Source organism: Anas acuta, chromosome 2, assembly GCF_963932015.1.
Source record: "Anas acuta chromosome 2, bAnaAcu1.1, whole genome shotgun sequence".
Lineage (NCBI taxonomy): Eukaryota > Metazoa > Chordata > Aves > Anseriformes > Anatidae > Anas > Anas acuta.
In genome coordinates, this window is record NC_088980.1 from 35,657,690 (window position 1) to 35,681,626 (window position 23,937).

At 40.2% G+C, this 23,937-nt stretch overlaps 1 protein-coding gene across 1 annotated transcript in view; it reads right to left on the reverse strand.

The window, feature by feature from the left end:
• Positions 1-17,062: 17,062 nt before the first annotated feature.
• HIBADH (3-hydroxyisobutyrate dehydrogenase) overlaps positions 17,063-23,937 on the reverse strand; it is an 84,473-nt gene continuing 77,598 nt past the window's right edge. Inside the window, exons 7-8 of the mRNA XM_068674269.1 lie at positions 23,368-23,524; positions 17,063-18,064 (exon numbers count right to left, since the gene is read on the reverse strand). Coding sequence (XP_068530370.1) covers positions 17,906-18,064; positions 23,368-23,524 — 316 coding nt within the window. The 3' untranslated portion in view covers positions 17,063-17,905. The remainder of the gene's footprint in view (positions 18,065-23,367; positions 23,525-23,937) is intronic.

The following is a 23,937-nucleotide window of genomic DNA, read 5'->3' on the forward strand; positions in this document are numbered from 1 at the left end:
GTATCAAGTCTGAGAACCCATCATGTGTAACAACACCTTGAGGGCCACTGTCAATTGCTGAAAGAAAAAAAGGTGGCTGCTGCCTAGGGATGCATATTTGCTCTATTTATGGCCCTTCTGCTTCCTTTATTAGCCCAAATTGACACATTTTCCTTGATCTCTTTCTCCTGCTCCAGAGATCCATTCAAAGGTTATTTTCCCGATGAGGAAGCAAGTCTTTAGGCAGATTTGTTATCCTGAGTTTAGCAACTGTAAGGCTAATTCATCCCTCTACTTGCAGGGGAGATATCTGCTCATCTGCCGACCACCTCAGACTGCTTTTTCAACCCTTCGCTGTAGCCTCTGGCAACAGATTTGTGTCTCCTGTCTTCCTATCGGGCAAGTTAGGCTATCTCCTCTAAACCCTGAACAGCGATGCCCAATTGCCCGAGGGTTTAAAACAGTTAAAAGGGACGTGTTTTTTCTTTCTTCTTAGTAGCTGCTATTAGCCTTATCCTCATGTTTCAGTGAGTTTTCTCCCAGCAGGGAAACTGCCTGCTGCAGGGTGCTTTGTTGCTTTCATAAATCTCTAATTAGGTCCCTATCTGATTTAACAAGAAGTCAGTCCTGTCCCCAGTCATCTTGAAAGCTTTACAAATCTTTGCTTTTTGAAGATTCCAGTGAGAAAACAGCTTCCCACCTATCCCACAGCAAATCTTTTCTATTTGCTTTGAAGGTATTTCCTAATGCCCTAACCTCCTATCTAAATAAAATCAGAGCAATTAAATAGGAAGACATTGTGACATACATTTCCATGCTCAAAGGATGTCTGTCCAGTGGTTGGGAATGGTTCCTCACTGAGGGTAAGGCCCTGAACTGGCAATAATAGGTTTCATAAAACAGGTACAGCTCCACTAGTGCTTTGGCAGTGTCAAGATATTATCTGAATATCAGAACCTTTCCTTCTTTTTTTAAAGGTTAATTTATTCTATTTTTTAAAAAAATAAATTTAAATATTTTAAATTTTGTTCATTCCTTGCTTAGGAGGTACAAGAAGAAAACGGAACAAGTAGCTGTTTAAAATCTTGAAACACAGTCTGGAGACTGAGATCAGTAGAATACAAGCATTGATTGTGTGTGTGTGCTTGAGTTCCCCCCCGGGCTTTTAAAAGGAAATGTAACATTTCCAGAGTCTGAAGAGATTATTTCTGTACATATAACACAAGTGGGATAAGAACAAGAAGTTTCCCTGACAGCAAAAACTAAAGTAGCAATACACATGTTTACCTCCCTAAAACTTACATGACCACTTTTGTCCCCAAGGGAAGTCCATCCCAACTCAGTGGTTGCCCACGAGGCACAACTTCTTATGCAGCTTTCAGCTCAAATGTCAGGGACCAGAAAAGATTAATACTTCTTTCATGAAATCATATAAAGCACCTTGTGAGAGGTGTTGAGTGCCTTCATCTCACAGGATCAGGTCCATAGAAAACTAGAAAAATGTGTACAAAACACGAAGAGTTCAGGAAAGCAGACTGGAAAAATACCACACTGTGCTCTCGTTGCCACACTCTTCTCTCCACATCCATCACTTACTGCTGTCCATGACAGGAGGCAGAACTGTAGTGCTTTTTTTATTCTTGCACAAGACCACAATTCAAAGAGAACTACTTTGCATGAATTGTTTCACTGCAACTACATGAACAGTCATTCACATAGGAAATAAATCACAGCATATATATGAACAGCCAAATTTCTGAGGTGTAAACTTTGAATTTAAAAAAATTTCTTGTCCAATCAATTCTACAAGCATGGCTGAGTCTAAACAGGGAGGAAGGAAGAGCTGGAGACACGTCTGAGAATGTAATTCATGTCAGTAAGAACTTCAGCTCTTGACACCTCTGAGAAGATAGACCCAGAAATAGCTTTTATTGCTATGACATAGCAGTAAATGCCAAAATCCATCAGGAATGCACCTGCATCTCACATCTAGCTATCATTGGGTATCAGTACCACAAATCATTAGTAAAAAAAGGAAAAAAAAAAAAGAAAAGTGTCCAAATCCTAAAGGACAAAAATATTGAACAGTAATTATTGCATATTTACAAGGCCAGAGCCCCTGTTTAATGCAGAATACAAAGACAAAGACCCAGGGATGCTGTCGCACAGCCTGTAGTGATCCTGACTTTGAAACCCAGTAGCAGGGTGACTGAGCTATAATAGGTTGTTAAAAGCCTTCACAAGGATGAATTTGTCACTTTTCCTCATGAGCTGTTTGATGATCAGTTACTGTCACTGCCATCAAACAACAATTTTATTTACCTCACTTGAATTCCTCAGTGTTGCAGTGGGCTGGATGGGACTGTAGCTCACCCCAATGCTGGGCTGGAGGGCCTGCCAGTCTTGGACATTTTCTCCCCATGTAGATCTCCCCATCATAACCAGATTGCTCTTAACTTCCTCTTTGGAAACCCAGCTGACTTGTCCTTCCTGAACATTGCCCTTTAGGTTTGCTTTCCACACACTAAGGCCATACCTGTGCAGCAGGATTCTGCTGGGACAGACGGGCTGGGGACAGAGGTGCCAAAGTAGCAGTGCTGGCAGAAGCTCCAGTGTAGGTGATGCTCCAGCAGTGAAGTTATGCTTCTGCTGGTGTAATCTGTCACACTAAGGCTGTCCAAGGCACGTCTTTGCCTGTGACAGTGCATGCATGTGATGAACACTTTCCAGGCTGTCGTTTTTACCAGTATCATTAATACATGCCCAGCGCAGCTGGCCAAAACCCTCCTGGAACTTTTTCCAGGATCACATCCAGCTTTCTAATGTGCGCATCTCTCTAAATATCAAAGCTAGCCACCTTATCCTAAAAGTATCACCAAAACATCACCAGTGCTAAAGAGGAGCGTGAGGATATTGATGTGCAAATGAGCAGTCTGGCTGAAATCTCAGGTTAACTCTAATTTAAAAGCCACTTGATATAGAAGTTGTCGGACACAGCAGGTCACTTCTTCGGAGCTTGGTTTTGCATGTCAATGCACAGCATGCTCCCACCTTAAAGGGATATAGTGACTGAGGAGGGAAGGTAAGGTGGCAAGCAGCTCTTTTGGGGAGGGTCTCTATGAAAATGAGACTTGATTTGGGAGGGTGTAAGGTCTGTGAGTAAAGACACTGGAAAATTTCTGCATAGTGAACATGCAGAGTGACAGTGCAATAACAATGAGATTTGTCACCTGGACTGTTTCGGAAGCACCTCAGGTACATTGCAAGTCACCCTTTTGATCTAAATCAGAAGAAACAAGCAAAGTATAAGGCCAGCTCATCAGCACACTAAAGGCTCAGGAATGCTGTAGACATATTCACACATTACAGCTACACTGAAGTCATGTGTGACAGTGATGAGCTGCAAAGCAGGGGTTGGGGAATACACCCATTCATGATCCCACATAGAAAAGCTCTATGAATGCTCAAAGAAAACAAGCAATCTGTTAAAATGCATTGGGTCTGTTAAAAAACTTGCATTCCACATTAAGGTGATAACAGAAAACAGTGACATTTCTGCTGCCTGGCTCTTACCTCCTGTTAGGTACGTTGTATTACTTCCAAGCAGTGACAAACAAAATTGAACATTTCTCCAAAGGTCACATCTATCTCAGTTTTTATTTTCTCATTTGATTCGGTGTATTAGGGTCTTGTTATTTATTCTATTTCACCTGTTCAGTGAAGTAAATCATTCCTCCTCTGGATAGAAACCAAATGTTATTTATAGAGTTGAGTGAATATTTCACAGCAAATAGCCTATCCAGTCAATTCAAATTTTCTTTCTGTTCATTACTTGTTTATGATCAGCTTGCTATTTGTTATCTCAAATTAGGGATAGTAGTTCAGCCTAGATCAATGGGAAGTTTAGGCTGCCAAGCACAAAATCATTGTACTTCAACAACTTACAGCAAATGAAATTATTTCCAGTTGAATTTGAAGTACATTCTTCTGCCCATTATCAGAAAAGCCTTCAGGCAGGACATTGCCACTACATTCAGGGTGGCATGGAGGGGTTTGCATTTCACCTTGATTATGACTATCACTGCTCACCGGGCTATGCTGTCAAGGGAAACAGATACAGACAGCCTAATTTGCAGCACCTGGTACAGATTCAGACATAAGCCATTTCCCACAGTAAAAATAAATAAATAAATAAATAAAAAAAAAACCTTAACAGCTAAAGCCACTGCATGCTAGGGTGATTTTCCAACTTGGAGCTCTAGCTACGTTCACTGTGGCTGCTTTTACGCACCCTGTTTGGGCACCAGCACAGATCTATTACCTAAAGCCTGACATTTTCTTTTTTTTTTTTCCTGGTTCTGGTTAAACCATGAATAGAACAAGAAGGCCTTCTTTTAGAAGTGATGGTTTACTCTTTCATGGAGGACTCAGGGACCTGTGAAGTTGTGTAGGTAGAATGCTGCCATGAAGCCACAGGTTTCTGACCTCGCCATCTCTTCCCACAGACCTAGGTGTGCCTGGGTGTCTGTGGGAAAGGTCTTGGTTGAGAACATGCTGAAAACAACCAAGGCTCTAACCCCTGTCCCTCCCCAGAGAAGCTCTGCTTTTGGGAATTATGTCAACATGTGCTTTTGGGTTAGGAAAATAGCAGACAACATCTTCCATTTGGAGTAAAACATCTTCCCCACTTTGTTATTGTGGAAAACCAAATAAATCCTTGGAGACACAAGCTGGGCTTGGAGACACATGCTTTGAGAAACCGAAAAATAAATATATATATACGACTTACAAAATGTTACAGCATTTTCACCCTGTCATTTTTAGACCAAGCCACAGCCTAGCTTCAATAACCATATGTGACATTCAGCAACAGCCCCGGTACGTTGGACATGAAAAGAGAATGGTTTATTGGCACAGCAGAATATTTAAGTTCATCTGCTTTTCATCTATAAGCAAGACAGATGACCAAAATGCTACTGAACCCACCTGTAATATGGCTATTGACAGCACAGAGCGCTGCCTGAAAGGACATGCAGTAGATAGATACATAATGGTGGCAAGCAGGGACTTCTCTCCCACCTTCAGGATCTCACTGAGATTTCTTCCACATGCCTGAGGCTGCAGGGGATGACAGAATGATGCTCAGCACAGCAATATCTGCAAAGGCCAACAACAGGTTCTTGTTGTTTGCCTCTTCATATGTGGAAAGGTTGAACAAGGCAGTTTCCTAATTGTGACCCCAAAATTTCTGACTTCTAGTTATTTAATATTTGGCTGTATTTCATCAACAAATGTACGGATCTTCACTCAACTTTCAAGTTGAGACAATGTGAGACAGGTTTTTTTTTCATTTTTGAGACATTTTGAGTCACACACTAATACAATTCAGAAGTCAAGTTCGCCCTTCACGTTAATTATTTCTTGCAAAAAATATTTTCATTATCTGATCAGATTTTTATAAAATTCCTGATACATTTTGTAAACTGAAGAGCCTTATTCCAATCTGAATTGCACCCAAACAATTAGATACATGTGAGAAAAAGTTACATCCTACCAAAATAAACGGCAAAATTTCCATTAACTCCAGAAGCACTCTGATTTTTTTAGTTGCTTAAGGTAGAATCATGACCAAGTGGCACAATCCAAGTCGAAGAAGGAAAGAGGTGTGCATGTTTCAAATACACCCACAGCAGTCTTTTTGCCTTCATATTCATAAAAACACTACTTCTCAGGTCTGCCTTACAACACAGCTGATTAATATGCCTAATGCTATGACATTTTTTCCCATAGAGATAAGAAAGTCCATGAGAAGTGGATTTTCTTTCAATATCATATGCTTTTTAGCAAATACTTTGGCAATATTCTTTTAGTACAGTACAATTTGTTAGCCTTTATGGCATGCAGTAAATTAGTAAGACCTACACACTGATTTTTATTACTTTAGGTAGAAAGATCACAGCCTTCTCAACATAACTGAGCATCTGTAAATTACTGTTAACAACTACATGAGAGAGAAGGAAGTGGAAAAGTCACCTCTACAATAATGATTGTTTTCTATTCTTCCTTTGTGGGTTTTGGGAAGGGAAGCTTTCAAATAAAATGAATAAATAAAATAAAGGGGACACTAATGGTTTGGAAGCCCTGTATCCCTACCAGGGCTGCTGAAGACTTTGTAGCTCACCATCAAAGGAATTCTTTGCAGCTAGCAGATTGCCAGCCATTATGTTGTTACAATACATTTTTCATGAATGTGAATGTATTTTGAAATCTTTAAAAATCCAGAGTCATAAAAACCACCCCCCGCAGAGAGCAGATTTTAAATAATTACTATATCTTGTTTCCACAATAATAACCTGGTTATCTCCATTAAAATAAAAAGCTAGCTGAGTGCTGCAGCTTGTATTAGAAAAGTAACTGATTTATATTTAGGCCAGTATCAGAGCATTTGCAATATGAAGAATATGGTCATGAGCATGACATTTCATCAAGCAAGATACATTTCAGTTTGGATCTCACTTTGGATACTATAAAGAGAATCCCCATAGAAGTCTATGAGCATGCTTGGATACAAAATCAGTGTGGTAAGAAGAAGATCAGCCCCACACTGCTGGAAGGCTAAGGCTTGTAATCTCACACTCCTCTGATGTGACACAGACAGACTTCAGATGTTGCAACAAATAGATGTTTCCCATGGCAGTGAAAAATCAGTGAAAAAAGCTCCTCTGAATGGACATTCAAGAAATGTCTACATCATCAGCAGAATAGGTGCAAGTATGGAAAGCTAAACTGTTGGTTTTGAGGAGCTGGTGTCCACGCTCTGTTTTACATCTGGAGTTTTCTTCAGACTAGCTGCAGGCTGGGCCTGTGATCAGAAGTCCCATGAGCAAGTCAGAGTGCATGAGACAGACCTGGGGCGTGATCTTGCAGCTTTGCTTCACCCGAAACCCACTCCCACACTGTGGGATTGCTCTGCAATGTGATTTTAGGTATGGTAGAGAGGTAAGGTCAAAAAACACACTGTAAAGCAGATTCATGCTCCAGACTGGATCACTGGTTTAGACGTAGCCTTAGAGGCTGATATTAATGCAGTTGTTTATGAATGAGAAGTGAAAGGACACTTGATGCTCATTTAGTCAAAAAGACAATTCTGGGAGCTGGAGGAAGGCACAAGATGTGAAAGCAAGAGTGAATGTGGCAACATGAAATCCAGCCTCCTTCATGCCTTAAATATAGTCTATTGCTGCTCTTCAAACTGACTACACAGCATGTGTAACAGCTGTGTGAGTAGTAGAGGTTGCAAAAGTACAAGAAAATGGGAGTGCAGTTCAAATGGAGCAGAAGAGCTGAGGGAGACAAAACATGCTAGGTAAAAAGGAAAAGGGAAGGAAGAGAAAACTAAAACATTGGTTGTGGCAGAGTCATATGCTGTTTTTAGGGATGATAGTGGCACGTCTCTGTGGATCATGGATGTGCACATTTAGGTGTGGTGAGAGAAGCCAGAAGAAGACCATGTTGCACACCAGCTGTGGGAGGAGGCAACTGAGAGATTATTATTATTACTATTTTTTACAGACTGAGGTCTAGAGGCAACCAGCAAAGTCTGTCAGAGAGGAAGAAATGAGAACCAGCAGGAAGAGAAATAAAACATGGGTCAGGTTTATGTAGACTTAATTGAAGAGATGTCTTTGTCCACCTTGGAGGTGACTTGAAGCAGTATGAGCAGATACAGACCCCTAAGAAGTGGCTGAAGAGGGTTCCAGAAAGCTCAGAACGATGCGGGTGTTTGGGTACTGGTGGACATGTGGAGAGCTGATGTGTGAAGCCAGGCAGGTCCCTGAGCCCACTGCTGCCCTTGGTTGGACTCTGGAGGTTGGTGGGAGTTGCACTGAAAATGAAGGTGCCAGTAGCTGTAGGGCTCATGGGCAGAGCAGCACAACAGAGGATTTCCCACCCTGGCTCACAGCTTTGTTCCTTTAGGCTCTACTTTTTGCCCTTAGCCATACTCAGCACCCAGAGCACAAGAAAAACAAGCCCTCCAATGCTTTGCAATGCATGTTGAGTAGACGTGGTCTAAAGGAGCTAGAGATAAAATAAACCTCTGCCTGCTATTTATATCCTTAAATGTAAGATTTTATTACAGCTTGCTGGAATAGCTACATATTTTACCAAGGCCTTTAAAATAATTCCAAGAATTTGACACACTGGTCTCCAAGAAGAGAGCAAAGAATTCCAAAAGGTGTTTTACATGCTGTGAAATTGCAGGTTCTCTCCTTTGTTCTAAATTTACTAGTAATTAATTTCCTCTAGCAATCCCATATTTGAATCTTGGCACTATAAAACTGAGGGGCTGAACACAAGCTTTCAAAGGCAGACGGCTGATGGACTAATGCAGAGTGCCTGTAATAATGTAGATTTTATTTTTTAAGGAAGTGTTTGGGTAATATTCTTATCATAGCCTAAGTGAAAAACTAGCATCTGGCTGGTGAAATAAATAAATGAAAACTGAACAGGGATTTACAGGGAAGAGTTTATAACCATATCCAGCCTGTCTGAGAGAAGGATATGTATTTTCCTTAGTTCTGTCTTCCACCCTATTTTTTCAGGCACAAAGACACTAACCAATGTTTACTTTTCAAGCAAAAGGGGTCACAAAATGGAAAGAGTGTAAGCAGTGAAAAAACAAACTCATAACATTTTTCAGTGTCACTAGGGTAAGACAGAACTACACGATTAACTTTCCTGCATCCAACACTGGTATTGTCTTTAAAACACACGTACCTCTGTTCTACCCCTAACTATATACCTGTCACCTCAAAGTTTGTGGGATCATTAATGCAGAAATAATCTATCCTATCATTTTTAAGGCCTTTCCAGCTGCAGCAGGTTTGCTCTGAAACTGCTCACACTAGTTTCAGCAATACTTCATGTTATTTTCCCCCCCTTTCAGTGGCTTTGTCCCCATCAGAAAAAAAAAGGTTGCATTTTTGCTGCTTTCTTGATTCGGAAGAGTGTCAAACTATTGGCCAGGCTGAAGTCAACTGAGAAGTAATGCACTTTAAAATGCAAAAGACACTGAAGTACTGTAGCTCTTCTATACTTTAGGGTTAATCTCACCATCTGCTATGTCTGTGGCTAAGAAAGGCTGACTTCCCTTTGTATTGGGGAAAAAAAAAATAATTGTGTGGATCAAAAGAAGTTTAAACAGGGAAAAAGTAGCTACCAAATTCAGGGGTTGCACACAATTTCTGCACACAAAGCAGTGAGCATCCACAAGGAATTTATTTTTATTCTAAGGTGATGAGTATTTTACAGCCCAGAGAAATCCTCCTCAGTGAATGCTTCAGCTCTGGGATCCTTCTCACTCAGACACTGATGTCTGCTTTGCAGTCCCCTCCCATGTATGCTCTTTATCAACCAGGATGAAGCAGACTTCCCTCTGCTTGTTGGTGGCTTTCATCTGCTTTTTTCCAAAAGTCCAGGTACAAGCTATTTGTGAAATTCCCACACTCCGACATTAAAGATGTTCAGAAAACACGTTGGACCATCAGTCACCACTTGCCTTCTAACATCTTTGCAAGGGAAAGGCACTGTTCCTAAATCACGATCCTGCCCCTTCTCACAAAGCAATTTTCGACTGAGATTGCTAACTAAAAGGAACCCAGTAGCTTTCCTGCAAGTAAATAGCTCGTTAATGCTGGAAGTAGGGCTTGTGTGCAAAGACTGTCCTATGCAAATCAGAGCTGATGAGCACTTAACTAATCTGTTTACAGACCAGAGCTGCTGGGCAGGCCTCAGCGATTTTCTATCAAAGCAAAGAACCATTCTTTATGGGCATCTGGTTGTCCCTGAATTGGTAGTTTAAGCATATACCCTTGCTTCAAAGAAAGATCAAAGGATTTATTACTTCTAAATGAGTGCATTATTTCCACTTACTACTTTCTTGTTTGCAATGTGTTATTAACAGCACCGTGGCAGGGTTACCTCGAGACTCTAGTTTCTCATAGATTCCTGAACATGATTTTAGGTGTTATTATGTAGCCAGTAATATGCAGGCTGTTACCTAGATGGAGAAGGAAGTAGAGAACAGATTAGAGCAGACAGTTATTGAAAATGGATTTAAAAACACAAAGCAAAACAGCGACAACTTAATACATGAAAATGGCTATTTATCGCTTATGCTGTAAAGGACACAATGAGCCTGTTTCAGGATGACAGCCACAGTTGTGTGGACAGAGCCAGTTTTGGCTCCTCCTCATGTGAAAGGAAACACAGATCACTCCTGCTTGCAGAAAAAGCTGAGATGCCGCAGTCTCGAAGTAGCACAACGACCGGTTCAATGAACAAATTCCTATTACCCCATAAATGCCTACCATCCCCATCCTTTTGGCTTACTGTTTATAGCTCCGCTTACTTATTAAGTCTGGAAGAAACAAGGGAGACACATTCATTATGTGCTTTCTGGCACTACTGGGAGCACATGGAAAGCGAGTAAGACCTAACATCTTATTTGCACACACACTGAAGGCCCACAGTCAGCTCAGGCACAGAGCTGGAAAGGGGATTTTAAGGAGGAAGTGCAGAAGTAGATTCCAGGCAGCGAGGGCCAAGTCAGACAAAGCTGCCAAAACTATAGCCACAAGTGGCCCCAGGGAGAGTTTGGAGAGGCTGGTGTGATGTTTATTGCTCAAACTTCAGTGCTGGGTGGTGCAGTGGGGGACAGAAACTGCTTGCTGCTGCCTGGGAGCTCAGTAGCAGTATCTAAAGATATCTGTGGGCTCAGCGTCTCCATCTTTATCATGGTGCTTGAGGGAGCAGATTGTGGTTCCCTTATCAGTTTTACAAGGAACCAACGTTGCCTGATAGGCCTAGCAAGTCACACAGCCACGTCTCGTTCTCCTCTTTTTGCTGAACACAGACTCAGTTTGCATCCCCATGAGCTAACAGTTCCCTATCCAGGGACAAGCAGAAATTAAGTGTCGTAGCAATGGAAGGTGCAACGTGGTATTAGCTCCTGAGAGAGCTGAAGACCTACTGGACACCATTTGTTTTGCAGTGTTTTTCTCCACTTTTCCTGGCACACATTGGCTATTTTTGAGCTCTAACAGTAAATGTGACTCCAATACAGACAAATGCAGTGACGGGATAATGTAACGGCCTTGTTTGGGTGTCTGCATCAGACTTCAAAGCAGCACCAAACTCTTTGCAGAAAGTTGATTTTTTAAAATTTCATTTCATTTTTATTTCATTTTATTTTATTATTTTATTTTATTTTATTTTATTTTATTTTATTTTATTTTATTTTATTTTATTTTATTTTATTTTATTTTTATTTTTTACAAGTGGAAAAAAACAACTGATATACTGCAGTCTCCTGGTTCCATGCAAATATAGGCACAAACAAGATAGAGCTTGTATTGAAACCTGACTGCACAGGAATCCAAGCATGTGTCTTAAATCCACCTGTCTGAAGCTCTAGCTTCCATCTCCAGTGAGTAACTGCAGTTAGTCTTTTTTTTTGGTGGACTATACAATGACTGGCTGCCTGACACTGTTACACTACATCAACAATTCACATCACGGGTACCCATAACATATAACAAATTTTAAATCAGCAAAATCCTGTCATGCATAGTACAGGTGTACACATATAAAGGCACTGGAAATAGCTACTCACAGGCAAGAAGAAGAACAGGGTTAGAATACTTAGCCAAACAAGTACCCGTATGGTATGTGAAGATATGGCACTAAGAGACATGGTTTAGTGCTGGGACTCAGTTGGTCAGCTGGGTGGTTGGACCTGATGATCTTGAAGCTCTTTTCCAACCTAGATGATTCTATGAACCTATTCTATGATTCTAAAGATATCCAGAATATGTCAGGAATATGGTGGGAAGCTGGGGATCTGAAAGTCATTGAATAGGCCACGGTGTGAATTCCAAGAGACTGAGCATCAATGAAACAATCAGGCAGGGGACTTGTCCTGGGTATAGTGCAAACAGAGGAAGAAGAAATGGGGCACAGACTGCCAAGATGATGTTGTAAAACAGACAACAGCAACAACATCCAACACATTAGCTTACTAAATATCTTGGTCATTGACAGCTAACAGCCTCTACAGCCATGGAAAAACATACGCTGGAGTCCTACATAAGTGGAATTCTACTATTGCTAGCCACAGACTAGCCAGTTTAGGTACTGGAAACAGCCTGTCTAGGTTCAGGTTAGCTGTCCAAGTATTTACCCAGGGAAGTCTCTGGGACTAGAGATATGTAAGCAAGGTACAGTTGGCTCAGGTATGCCTGCAACCAGTGACTGCAGCCCAGTTAATATTTTAAAATCATTTGGAAGAAGGCATCAAGACCAAAGTATGCAGCTCAGAGATTTTACGAAGCATTCTTTAAGTTACTTTCCAAATCATTTTCCAAATTGCTATTCTTTTGTTTTACTTGTCTGGTTTCTCCTTTGAATTTCAACAATACAAATTTTTCAAAGCACGATTCATTTCATTTCTAAGAATACTCTAAAGATTGAAATATATTGTAACAATATTTGCTTTTCTTTCCAGGGTAGCTGCATTTCAGGTACAAGCAAACTTTTATATAAGTTGGTTTTGTTGAGCACTCCAAGTCATTTTGAAACCAGTGAAATTCATAATACATGCTAGCAGATTTATTATTTCCAGACCTACCATTTAGTTTACCAAGCAGAACACTGTCACCACTAATGGGAGGCTTAGCAAAGCTAAATGAAGAAACAGACTGAGTTATCTCTGACCTCAAACAAAAATCAAGACCCCATCTCAGGGTCAAGGTCAAAAGGAAGAGTTGGGTGTAAATGCGGAAAGAGACAGACAGCTTTTTATCATGCAGTTGTTATAATGAGACATTTACTACTTTAAAAAGGTTTATCCACCTGTTTCAGTTTATTGCAAGTGCTCACAATCTATGATGAATACCAACAACAACAAAAAATCGTTGCCATATGGATGCCTAATTCTATGTCATACATCTACTGAACACACAAACCATAAAAATACTCATTCTCTGTCCACCTAAGAAAATGTTCTAAGTGTTGCTATTACTCTTATTGGAAAAAAATAATATGTAACTGTGCCAGCAGACAGGATGGTCTTGACAAATCATATATATAAAGCAACAAATCTTAAAAAATATCAGTAGCCTTTAAAGACCATACATCTGTTATGCTATTGCACTGAATGTCAAAGATTATCTTTGTTATTGAAAGCTAGAGCTTTTCAAAAGCAGTGCTTATTCATTTGTAGATGTTGAATTCAATTTCTCCCACTACTAAAGTATAGTTTTTCAATTTTGCAAGGCTTGCAGAAAGTTCTAAGGGCTTGATACTGAAGTCAATAAAAAGGCTTCTCCTTTTAAAGTCCCCTCACTTTAAAAGGGTCTTACCCAACCAGAAGTCTAAAACACTGCTGAGGACCCTAGCTCCACACATTGCTTCAGTGCACCAAGAAAACACAACACAGACTTCTAAATTGCATCAAAGTGTCTATAACTTATTAGACGACCTCGTCTTGTTAAAGATAGACAATGTTCTCAGCTTTTCTTGACCAAAATTGAATTACATCTGTTTTATACAGCGCAAGAGAGAGTAAGGATGACATAAAGGGAAATCAAAAGCAACAGGTATCACTGTAGTCGAGTTAGTACCTTTTGAGTTGGGCCTGGATAGCTAAAGTCTTGCAAATCAAGATGGAAGACAAAAAACACAGAAAGACATATTTTGCATAAATACGGTAGCCTTTGTGTGATGGTAGCCCTCCTCTGCTTGCTCTAGGGGCAGCCCCAATCTTTTTGTCCCATAAATCATTTAGTAAGATCATTTTGGGCAAAGAGATGTCAGATTTAAACAGATGAAAAGGTGAGTAGCTCTCTTCTCAGGATGGACGTGACAACAGCTATTCTGTCTTCAGCAGCTCTATCATCCGCTGTAGGACAAGGCTGGGACAGAGACTGGCAATATCAACTTCAGGGGCTCCTGCTGGCTCCTTCCTCTCGCAAACAGCACCCCAGCTTTTCAGAATCCCAAAGCCAGCAGCATGGCACAACCCCTGCCTGAGGGATGCCCTTGAGCTATTCCAGAGCTGCATTTTGGCTGCGTCTGTACTGGAATTACATGGTCATTCAACAAATGCTGTGAAATCTTGGCAGTATTGTGTAGTTAATGGCAAAATTCCCATTGATTAAAACAGAGCCAGAATACCCTGTACAATAATTTTACTTGGTCAGAATGCCTCCTCTTCCTCCTGAGGCTTGTAAGAGCCATAAATAAAGTTAGAGCAACATAGTACTCAGCAGTTTTAATAGAAGGCCTCCTCTGTTAAACGACCACCAAAAATAGTTGCTTAAGATGGGTTACACTGAATCATAAATGAGAGAAGACTGCTTATTTTTTTTTTAAACCATCACTATTTTTATTGGTTGTCAATGTTTCCCTGCTAGTCAATAAATGCATTTGGGATAGGTGAATTTCCAAACTAAGCATGATGGGAGGGCGTGTTTAACATTCAAACTAATTTAGAAAGAAGTTACCTCAAGATTCCCTTTGGGACATTTAGAAAATATGCAGTTAATTTGCTGCACCTAATTTGTGTGCATGCACTGGGAGGTAATTAGTGTAGAAATTTAACCAATTTTACAGTCTTTCTGTTCAGCTCAACAAATTGCTGTTTTCAACACCTGTTTCTGTCAGTGACAATAGTTTTAGTCCTTGCTTAATTTCCAGAGAGCATTAATATACCCCTTGCAGAGCAAAAGATACATTATGTACACATGTACATGCAGAATAGATGTAGCTAGCATGAATACCATCACCATTATACATACTCAGTAATACAATATCCCCCTGCAGAATTAGGAAAAAATGTGTATTCTACTATAAATTGCATTACTGGCTTCAGGTATTGGACACTATTAAAGCTTTCAAGGCACTTTCCACAATAAGACCTATTTTAAAAGTTGTTTCTAACTTTGCCAAACTAACTGCTTGGTCTAAAATTTTACATTCTGGCTGTGTGCCCCAAAGCTGGTATTTTTTTGGTTTTTGTTTTTAATTTAATCCAAAATCCTCCTCTAAGAAGCAGACCAGAAAACATTTTGTAGGTTTGCCATAACAGCATTCTGGCAACTTGAGCACCTTATGCTTTGGAGTAGAAATTTAAAATTTGATCAGAGATTGTGAGAAAGGAGAAATGAACCCCAAGAAGCTTAAGCTGCAAGCCTTTGGGACAAACATAAAAATAATATGATGTTTCCACATGCTTAGCAGAGACTTTATGATTTCAGAAGCTAAAAGCTTCAAAGAAGCATATTCTTTTCCTTTGTGGCTCCCAACATTTATGTGAGCATGTAACATATTCAAAAAGCAAATGATTATGCTTTCTGCAAGCCCAGAGTTACCAGCAAACACGTGCAAGGTAACTGAGGCTCCAGGCTGTGGTGGACACCAGAAGGATGCCTCTCTCAGCAGTCCTGCTGCCAGCCAGCTCTCCAAGTCAAATTCAGAGGAGACAACTTTAACCAGGCCTCTCTCTCCTACCACTCCTTACCTCATCCATTTTAAACAAGGATCCTACCAGCAAAAACATCCTTTATTATGTGACCCAAATTCATTATGAGACTAGGTCCCATCCTTTGTATTATATGAGGCAGGAGTCCCATGGAAAAAAAAGTTATACTGTGAACTTGAAATACACATCTCATGTGGAACAATTTTAATAGTTTTTATTGCAGCTAGTTTTGTGTCTGATTTCAAGGAATGAACGTAATCCTACAGAAACCGTAGTTTTATCAAATGAAAGGGGAATGATTTTTAAAAAGTAAGATTGTTCCCAGTAGTCCCAGACGTGTATATAACATCAATGCACCCCCAAACAAACTCTGCATAACCTAGAATGTCATACAGTCTTCAAACCAAACTGAAAGGAGATCAGATCAAGGGACCTTAAAAACCATACAGTTCCAATGCCCCTGCCATGGGCAGGGACACCTCCCTCCAGACCAGGTTGCCCAAAGCCCCATCCAGCCTGGCCTTGAACACCTCCAGGGATGGGGCATCCACAGCTTCTCTGGGCAGCCTGTCCCAGTGCCTCCCCACCCTCACAGTAAATAATCTCTTCCAAATACCTAATACTCTCCTCTGTTAGTTCAAAGCCACTACCCCTTGTCCTATCCCTACAATCTTTGACAGAGTCCCTCCCGTGCTCTCCTGTAGGCCCCCTTTAGGTACTGGAAGGTCTCCCCAGAGCCTTCTCTTCTCCAGGCTGAACAACCCCAGCTCCCTCAGCCTATCTTTGTAGGAGAGGTGCTCCAGCCCTTTGATCATCCTCATGGCCCTCCTCTGGACTCGCTCTAATAGGTCCATGGCCTTCTTGTGCTGGGGGCCCCAGAGCTGAATGCAGTGTTTCAGGAGGGGTCTCACGAGCAGAGCAGAGGGGAAGAATCCTGTCCGTTGCCCTGCTGGCCACACTTCTTCTGATGCAGCCCAGGATATGGGTGGCTTTCTGGGCTGCAGGCACTCATTGCTGGCTCATGTTGAGCTTCTCATCAACCAATCCTTCTCTTCAGGGCTGCTTTCAATCCATTCTCTACCCAGACTGTATTTGTGCTTGGGATTGCCCTAACCTAGGTGCAGGACCTTCCACTTGGTCTTGTTGAACTTCTCAGAAGTTCTCAGAAGATTACTGAACTGAGCTAATTAAACCACACAATTGTCTTATCTGAATGTGCATGTATAAAAGGATCTGTCTAACAACAAAAATTGAAATGTAAATGCATAATAGTCCTAGAGACCAGAAATAAGTCTGAACTTAAGTAGATCTAGTGAAATCAGGAGTACTTATATTTATAAAACTAAGTTTGCACTTCTATTTTGCAAGAAACAGTGAAGAGCTAAGCATATTACTATATGCATTTTACAATCACAAAAGGCTACTTTTGCAAGATAATCTGTAGAAAACCAAGCAAATTAAAATATAAGACCACTTAGTATGTTTTTAGTTAATTGTGTATGAGAGTGCATCAAAATAAAAAGCAAATAATTATACAGCAAGTATTTACCAGTATAGATTTTTATTTCTTTTCAAAATAACGGGGTTTGAGGTTTATATTACTGCAATAGTTTCTTAAAGCAGATGTACACTTTGTTTAGAACTTCTACTAAGTGCTGTTCTTGATCTCTCAAAATGTGTGACAGAATACAAGAAAATACAAAATCGGGTTAGCAAAATACAATAATGGAGTTTTATGGGAGAGACACACATACTATGTTATTTTAACTAAGTCTATCAGATAAACATGCTGTAACAGCTCTCCACTTAGTAGCATGTGTCTATAAACTTAATCTGCAACCTGAACCCCAGGAAAAAATTCACTACTGATCAATCCAAGGCTAGTAGGTGCAAGGAAAAAAAAAATCCATCTCAAACCGTTTCTGCATTGAAAAAAAAAAAATTCCCTTTTTCCATAAAGTATTCACTTTCATTTTTAATAGATTACTATATATCGTTAAATCACTATATAACTTTCCCATACTATTCAAGATTCACGTAAGTTTTCAGCCATAATGTAAGTTATTTTATATGCAAACAATTAAGTGTTTAATAAAAAAAAAATATATATTTACTTTATTTATTGCATCTAATGAAAAAAACATTGATGGTTCTTAAAAAAAGTGAAATCACTGTCTGGCTAAGTGCCAAACAACCCCTTCTTCTGGCTTGCTTTTTCAAGAACTGATGAAAAAATCCTGGAGTTCGTTGTGATCTAGACAACCAAAGATGATTAGTCTTATGTGATCAGGATGCACAGTATTTGATTAAACCCATATACTTCACAAACGAGCTGTAAGGATTAAAAAATGTGGTTTGTTATTGTGTCCATTGCCAAAGGACAGCTCACAAGGTTTCCTCCTCACGTAAAAACTGGAACACAGCTGAGAAGTCTTTCAGGGCATAGCCTTTTGCACACATCATCCTGTAGATCTGATGTGCCTGGGATCCCAAAGGAACTGGTGTCTTTGTGTTGGTGGCAGAAATCTGGGCCAGGCCAAGATCCTGGGAGCAAGGAGGAAAGAGAGGATGAGGGTAGAGAGGAAGAAGGGAAGGAAAGAAAAAGGAGAAAAGATCAAGAAAACAAACAAACAAAAAAAAAACACGACAAGGTTATCAATAGCCACATATGTATTATAGGTTATTGAGAAGAGCAGTCTACTGCCAACAAGTACAATACCCCAGCCTGAAAATTTCAGTCCTGGAAGAAGGGAGCCTTGTTTGATTTTTCATTTTTAAAACAGTAAACCAGGGTTATTCAACAGGAAGACACATAAACAAACGAAAACCCACAGCTCTGCAAGGCAAACAAAAAAATTTGGGACAGAGGGAATTTTAAGATTCTAGATCACTGACTGTGCAACCTGGTAGGAAGGCTCAGTCTTGTTTTCCCCACTTTATTATATCATCTCCATAAACAAGATTCCTCTGGCTATTCATTTAAGCATTTCACATCTGTTTTAACAGCATCATTTCCCTGTTTGGGTGAGAGGACATTTCTTTCTACAAACAGATTAAAAACAAAGCTGGAGGTAGTTGAATAACAATGAAATTGAAGCCACTTATATTACATAGATTTACTGTAATGTGACCGTACAATTAACAGAAAAATGATAGGCATAGGCCACTTTGTGAATACGAATGTTTTGCAGCCTAACTGGAAGGATTTATTAAAGAATACTCTAGGGGACTGTCCTGGGTCCGTTACAACCTGAGATTTTCTTTAATGACTGAAGATAAAGAGATACAGAGAATAAATCAACTGCAATTTTAAATACAAAGTTTGGGGCAAAAAAGAAGGGGAGGTTACAAAGAAGGTGAATTTGAAACCTGTCCTCCAAGAGTACTTGGTCAACTGTATAGCTGTAATTTGAAATAAATAGGACAGAAATCAAAGGCAAGTATCAGGTATGATGACTAACTACAGCTAGTTAGAAATAATCAGCTTCATGCATGCTGGACAGAAATGACGAGCCAGGATAGAAGATGTCTTGAATTCTAAGCTGAATCAGATATCAAGATCACCAAAGAAAGAACAGCTAACAAGGGCCTGGTTATATAACCAGATCTCTTTTCCAAGTATGAAAGCAATGCTTGCACACAGGGTTGCCTTTATAATGTTTTGCTAGAGAAGAGAACTTGACTTTGAGGTCCACATTTGAAAAAAGCTGCGGAAGAATTCCAGTGTTACTAGTAAGTGCCTAGATTTGCTGTCCATCCAAGACTGTGTTTTTTAATAAAATTTGCAGTCTTTATTTTTTTTCCTTTTCTTTTTAAAATAACAAATCTTTGATGCAGAAGAACTGAGAGACTGTAGTACTGCTGAGAGCACCTTTGGCTTCTCAAGGATGACTTACAAGACAGGTCTTTACTTTCTGTGCGTCTGTATTTGAATTAGCACAAGGAAATTCAAGATCTTACTCTGCTCTCTAAATGTCACTTCGATCTGTAAATCGGCTCTATAAAGGTCATTCTGATACAAATCAGAATTATAGTTACTTTTCCTATTACCCTTGAATGACTTCAAGATCTAGGAAAATGGGAAAAACACACGTATCAGATGCCACAGGACCCAAAATATTCTTCATCTGCATCAGGGCAGATCACTCCTTTATGTCCAACAATAACCGATGATCTAACAAATCTAAGAATAGTTACTTTAGCCCAACTTACAATAAGATATTCTATGACATATTCCTAACCTCTCCTAATCCATCCTTGTGAAATCTGTTGCTCGTTTTATTCAAGACAGCTTAAATCATATAATGCAACAGTAGAATGGCAAAGGCATCCAACTCCAAACTAGTGAAGGTGCTTAGTTTTGGTAGCAGTGAGCTATTTTTCTCTGAAGGTGCCAGCACAGAAGCAATCCCTCAAAATTCTGAATAGACTGCCAGCACATGTACCATTTTATAAAGCAGGTGTGTTCACTTTTTTAATGAAACTCAGGCTCCAAGATGGTTGAAACATTAGACAGCATCTTAACGTTTATATAGACAAGGACTCCTGACTCCAAAGTGCAGGAAGGTCATGGTTTTGTTTTATTTATTTAAAAATCATTCTATAAATTATAGATTTGAAGGAGAAAAAAAAATACAAACTATAAGTAAAACTTATCTTTAACTTCAAGTTGTGAAGTACTTTGCACCTTTTCTCATGAAGCTGGAGACTCCCTGAGTGAACTGATACAAAACAGCTCTGAAAGAGATTTGCCTTCTGCTGAACTTTTTGGAGAAGTAAAAATCAGAGAGCATAGTTTAAGACTCATTTCATACCATTTGGAACTGATATAATCTTCCAGATGTCTCACTGTACCAACTATTCTGTTCTCCTTTTCTCAGCTTGGAATAGGGAAACAGATTCTCTTTCAGGAAACAGTTGCCAAAATATTTTTAAAAAATGCCAAAAAATGATCATGGTAAAAATACATGGATCCTTAGACTTATTTTGCAGTTGACGTAACTGAAACTCTGCCATTCGGAATAAAGCTTGAAGGCAGTCTTGTCATCAGTCAAGAATACCATGATATAAATCTCACTCTTCTCAAGATTCAAGACATTTAATCAGTAACTATGCTGTGAATATAGTTGTTTTTTGACTCTTTTAAGTGGCAAAAGCATGCTTTGTACTTCCCACAAAAAAGTCCCCAACCCAAATAACCCACAAACTACATGATCTGTCACATACCAGGATGAAAGGGATTGTAGGAAAAGTAAGGAGGAATGTCTTAAAAAGGTCACCACTGCAAAACATAATACCCCAAACATGATCAGCTTTGTCTTGACTCCTTACTCATTCAAGTAATCTTCCATCTATACTGAAAAACATGGCATTGTTGAAGAGGCATGAGAGGAATTTATTGTCTTCTTATTGAGGATTTCAGCCTGAAGAAGGCAATCTTTAGGCTGCTTAGCAGGCAGGATGGGCAGGAAAGGCATAGTCAGAAGAGGTCAACAGCGATTATAAAATCTCTGAGGAACAATCCTCTTAGGTATCGATGATAATTTATAACCCAAAGCTGGCAGTTTCAACGGACACAAGCCAAGCTGCTATTACTCCTACAGCAGGAAACTTCCTGAGGAGATGAAGGTCCCTCTTAGAAGTGGAAAAATCACTTTTACAGAGAAAGTTAATGGGAGGGAAGAAGGGAGAGGAATATGTGCCTCCATCCCATTTATATTTTGAGGTTATTCTGGACAAGAGTAACAGATCTGAATCACAAGAGCAGAGTTTACAGCGTGAAGCAGGGCACAATAGGCTGAACATACTCTGAAAATGGCACATGATGAAAACAAGAGCTTTGAGGCAGGGCCAAGACCAGGTTTCTTATCTATAATTGATAACCCTGCCAAACTCCAAACAGTAACCTGAAGCATTTTATAAATTAGTAATTTAAATAATGCTTTCTTGTCCCCTATGTCCAATGACAAGAACATGATGTAAATGCTGCTGTTTTCCAATATTTTAACACATACCTCAAAGGGATGAAAGCTCCTGGCTGTTGGTGCATAAGTGTAAAATGCTGAAGGCCAACCACCGAGGGATTTCGAGTTGCACAGTATTAGTGAAATTTTTTGGTGCTGCCACACACCAAAACACATAGGACCCTTGGACTGACAGAATTTGGCCAATTCCACTGAAGTTAGGGCAAACACACTAACATAAATCAACTGCAAAACTACAGGAGCAATCGTTTTCTATCAGTAGGCAGGCATTACATACAGGAAATGCAGCACTGTGGAGATTTGCATGGCAATATCTGTTTTATAGCCACCTCTTAGAACAGCGTTTTAGTTTTAAGTGCTTAATCCATTCACACAGTACATGGATAAGCTGAAAATGGCCAGAATGCCTAACCAGTTGGGAGCACTCACAAACTGGTAACCATGAAACTTGTCCTGTGCAAATTCAAATTCCTCCCTCAGAATAGTATCCCCATGAAACCAATCTTCAGAGTGTGAAATGGTTTCCTGCACTTATATGCTTACATAATAGATCTCTTCCAGGACTGTTTTTGTAATTTACCTTAGGCAACCACTGTGCTAAAAGCAGAAGCAGTTCAAAAGTCAGAGCCTAACAGCTCTTTCTTCCAACTACGTGTCCTCATCAGTATGATGCACAGCCCTGACCTCCTTGCCTACTTTCCTCTGGCCTCTAAGAATTTTGCTTTCCTGACCACAGAGTGACTCAGGACAGTGCTTTTCCTAGAACAGCCAAGAGTGTGGCAGTGAGTGTATCCTCCTGGGAAGGGACAGCTGTAAATTACAGCTTCCTTGTGCTGAGAAGGACCTAAACCCCAGATCTCTCACTTTGTAGAAAAGTAATTTAGATTGCTAGGTTATTACTTGCAAGAAAGCACTACTTCTTCCACCACCACCACCAATTCAAGAGAGGTGAGAGCACGGTGTGTGAGCACCTGCAGAAAATCATAGTCTGCAGAGGGTTGGGGTTGAAACCTGTCTGCCTTCTCCATTCTACATGACCTTAAGCAAAAAGACAAACACTTAAGCAGTTGGCTCAGCAAGGAAGGGGATGCTAGAGGGGACGTCTGGTGGCACAGCTTAAGGTATCTGGAAGAGATTGGGCCAAAAGACTTGGATGGTTATGCCATCACTGGCACATAATCAGATCAGCAGGATTTTCCTGAACTTGTATAGAATCATAGAATCATAGAATATCCTGAGTTGGAAGGGACCCTTAAGGATCATCAACTCTTGACACCGCACAGGTCTACCCAAAAGTTCAGACCATGTGACTAAGTGCACAGTCCAATCTCTTCTTAAATTCAGACAGGCTCGGTGCAGTGACCACTTCCCTGGGGAGCCTGTTCCAGTGTGCAACCACCCCCTCTGTGAAGAACTTCCTCCTGATGTCAAGCCTAAATTTCCCCTGCCTCAGCTTAACCCCGTTCCCGCGGGTCCTGTCACTGGTGTTAATGAAGAAAAGGTCTCCTGCCTCTCGACACCCCCTTACCTAAGTTCTAGAGAAGTCATGTGAGAGCCACATAAATGGCTTTCTGAATGCTGCCATACACACAAGTCCATCAGGTTAGATGGACAAGTTAGAACTCAAGCAGACGGTGCATACAAACTCACTGAGTGGCTTTGCAGTAATAGCGGCTAGGAAGAGGCTGGAGGTTAAAGAAAAGCCCCTTACGATATTCATTAATTCAGAGCTACAATAAAAGGTTGGGTTCCCTTTTGTTTACGCACACACATTTCCCTGTAATTGTTACTTTTCACTAAGAAGAACGTTTGCTAGAAGCCCAGAGAGAAGCAACTGTACCTTTACATGCCAGTATTACGTACCTTAGCCATGAGTGTTGTTCCAAAGCCGCCTTGATAATTATTAGCAGACGGTACTCCTTCCATCACTCCAGGAACAGGGTTGTATGTATCGCTTGACCAACAGCGACCTGAGCTCATATTTAGGATTTTGGCCAGCAGCTTTGGGTCAAGCCCTAATCTGTCAAAGGTCAAGGAAGAGAAGTGTTAATGTCAAAATGCGCAAGACATGGGTGACTTGTTTTATATCTTTGGACCCTACCATCATTTCTCTCCCTTTATTATAAGCCATGAAAAATGACACAGTATTGATATTGGGGGTAGGGATGTTGTATCTTAAATTAAAGAGCATCAATCCACCATTTAAGCAGTAGGCTTTCAGAGCTTTTTTCCTTTTGCACTAAGCAAAGCCCCTTCACCTAGCAATTCTGAAAGTGCAAGCGAAATAAAGGTCCTCTCAGAAGTGCAGTTCACCTGTATTTCAATTACAATAAGGCATTCCCTGTACTGCTAGCTACTAGGTCACATATCTGTTCTTTGTAACAAAATTATATTCTCTAAAGCTGAACAAAGCAAAGGATTCACAAGCAAGTG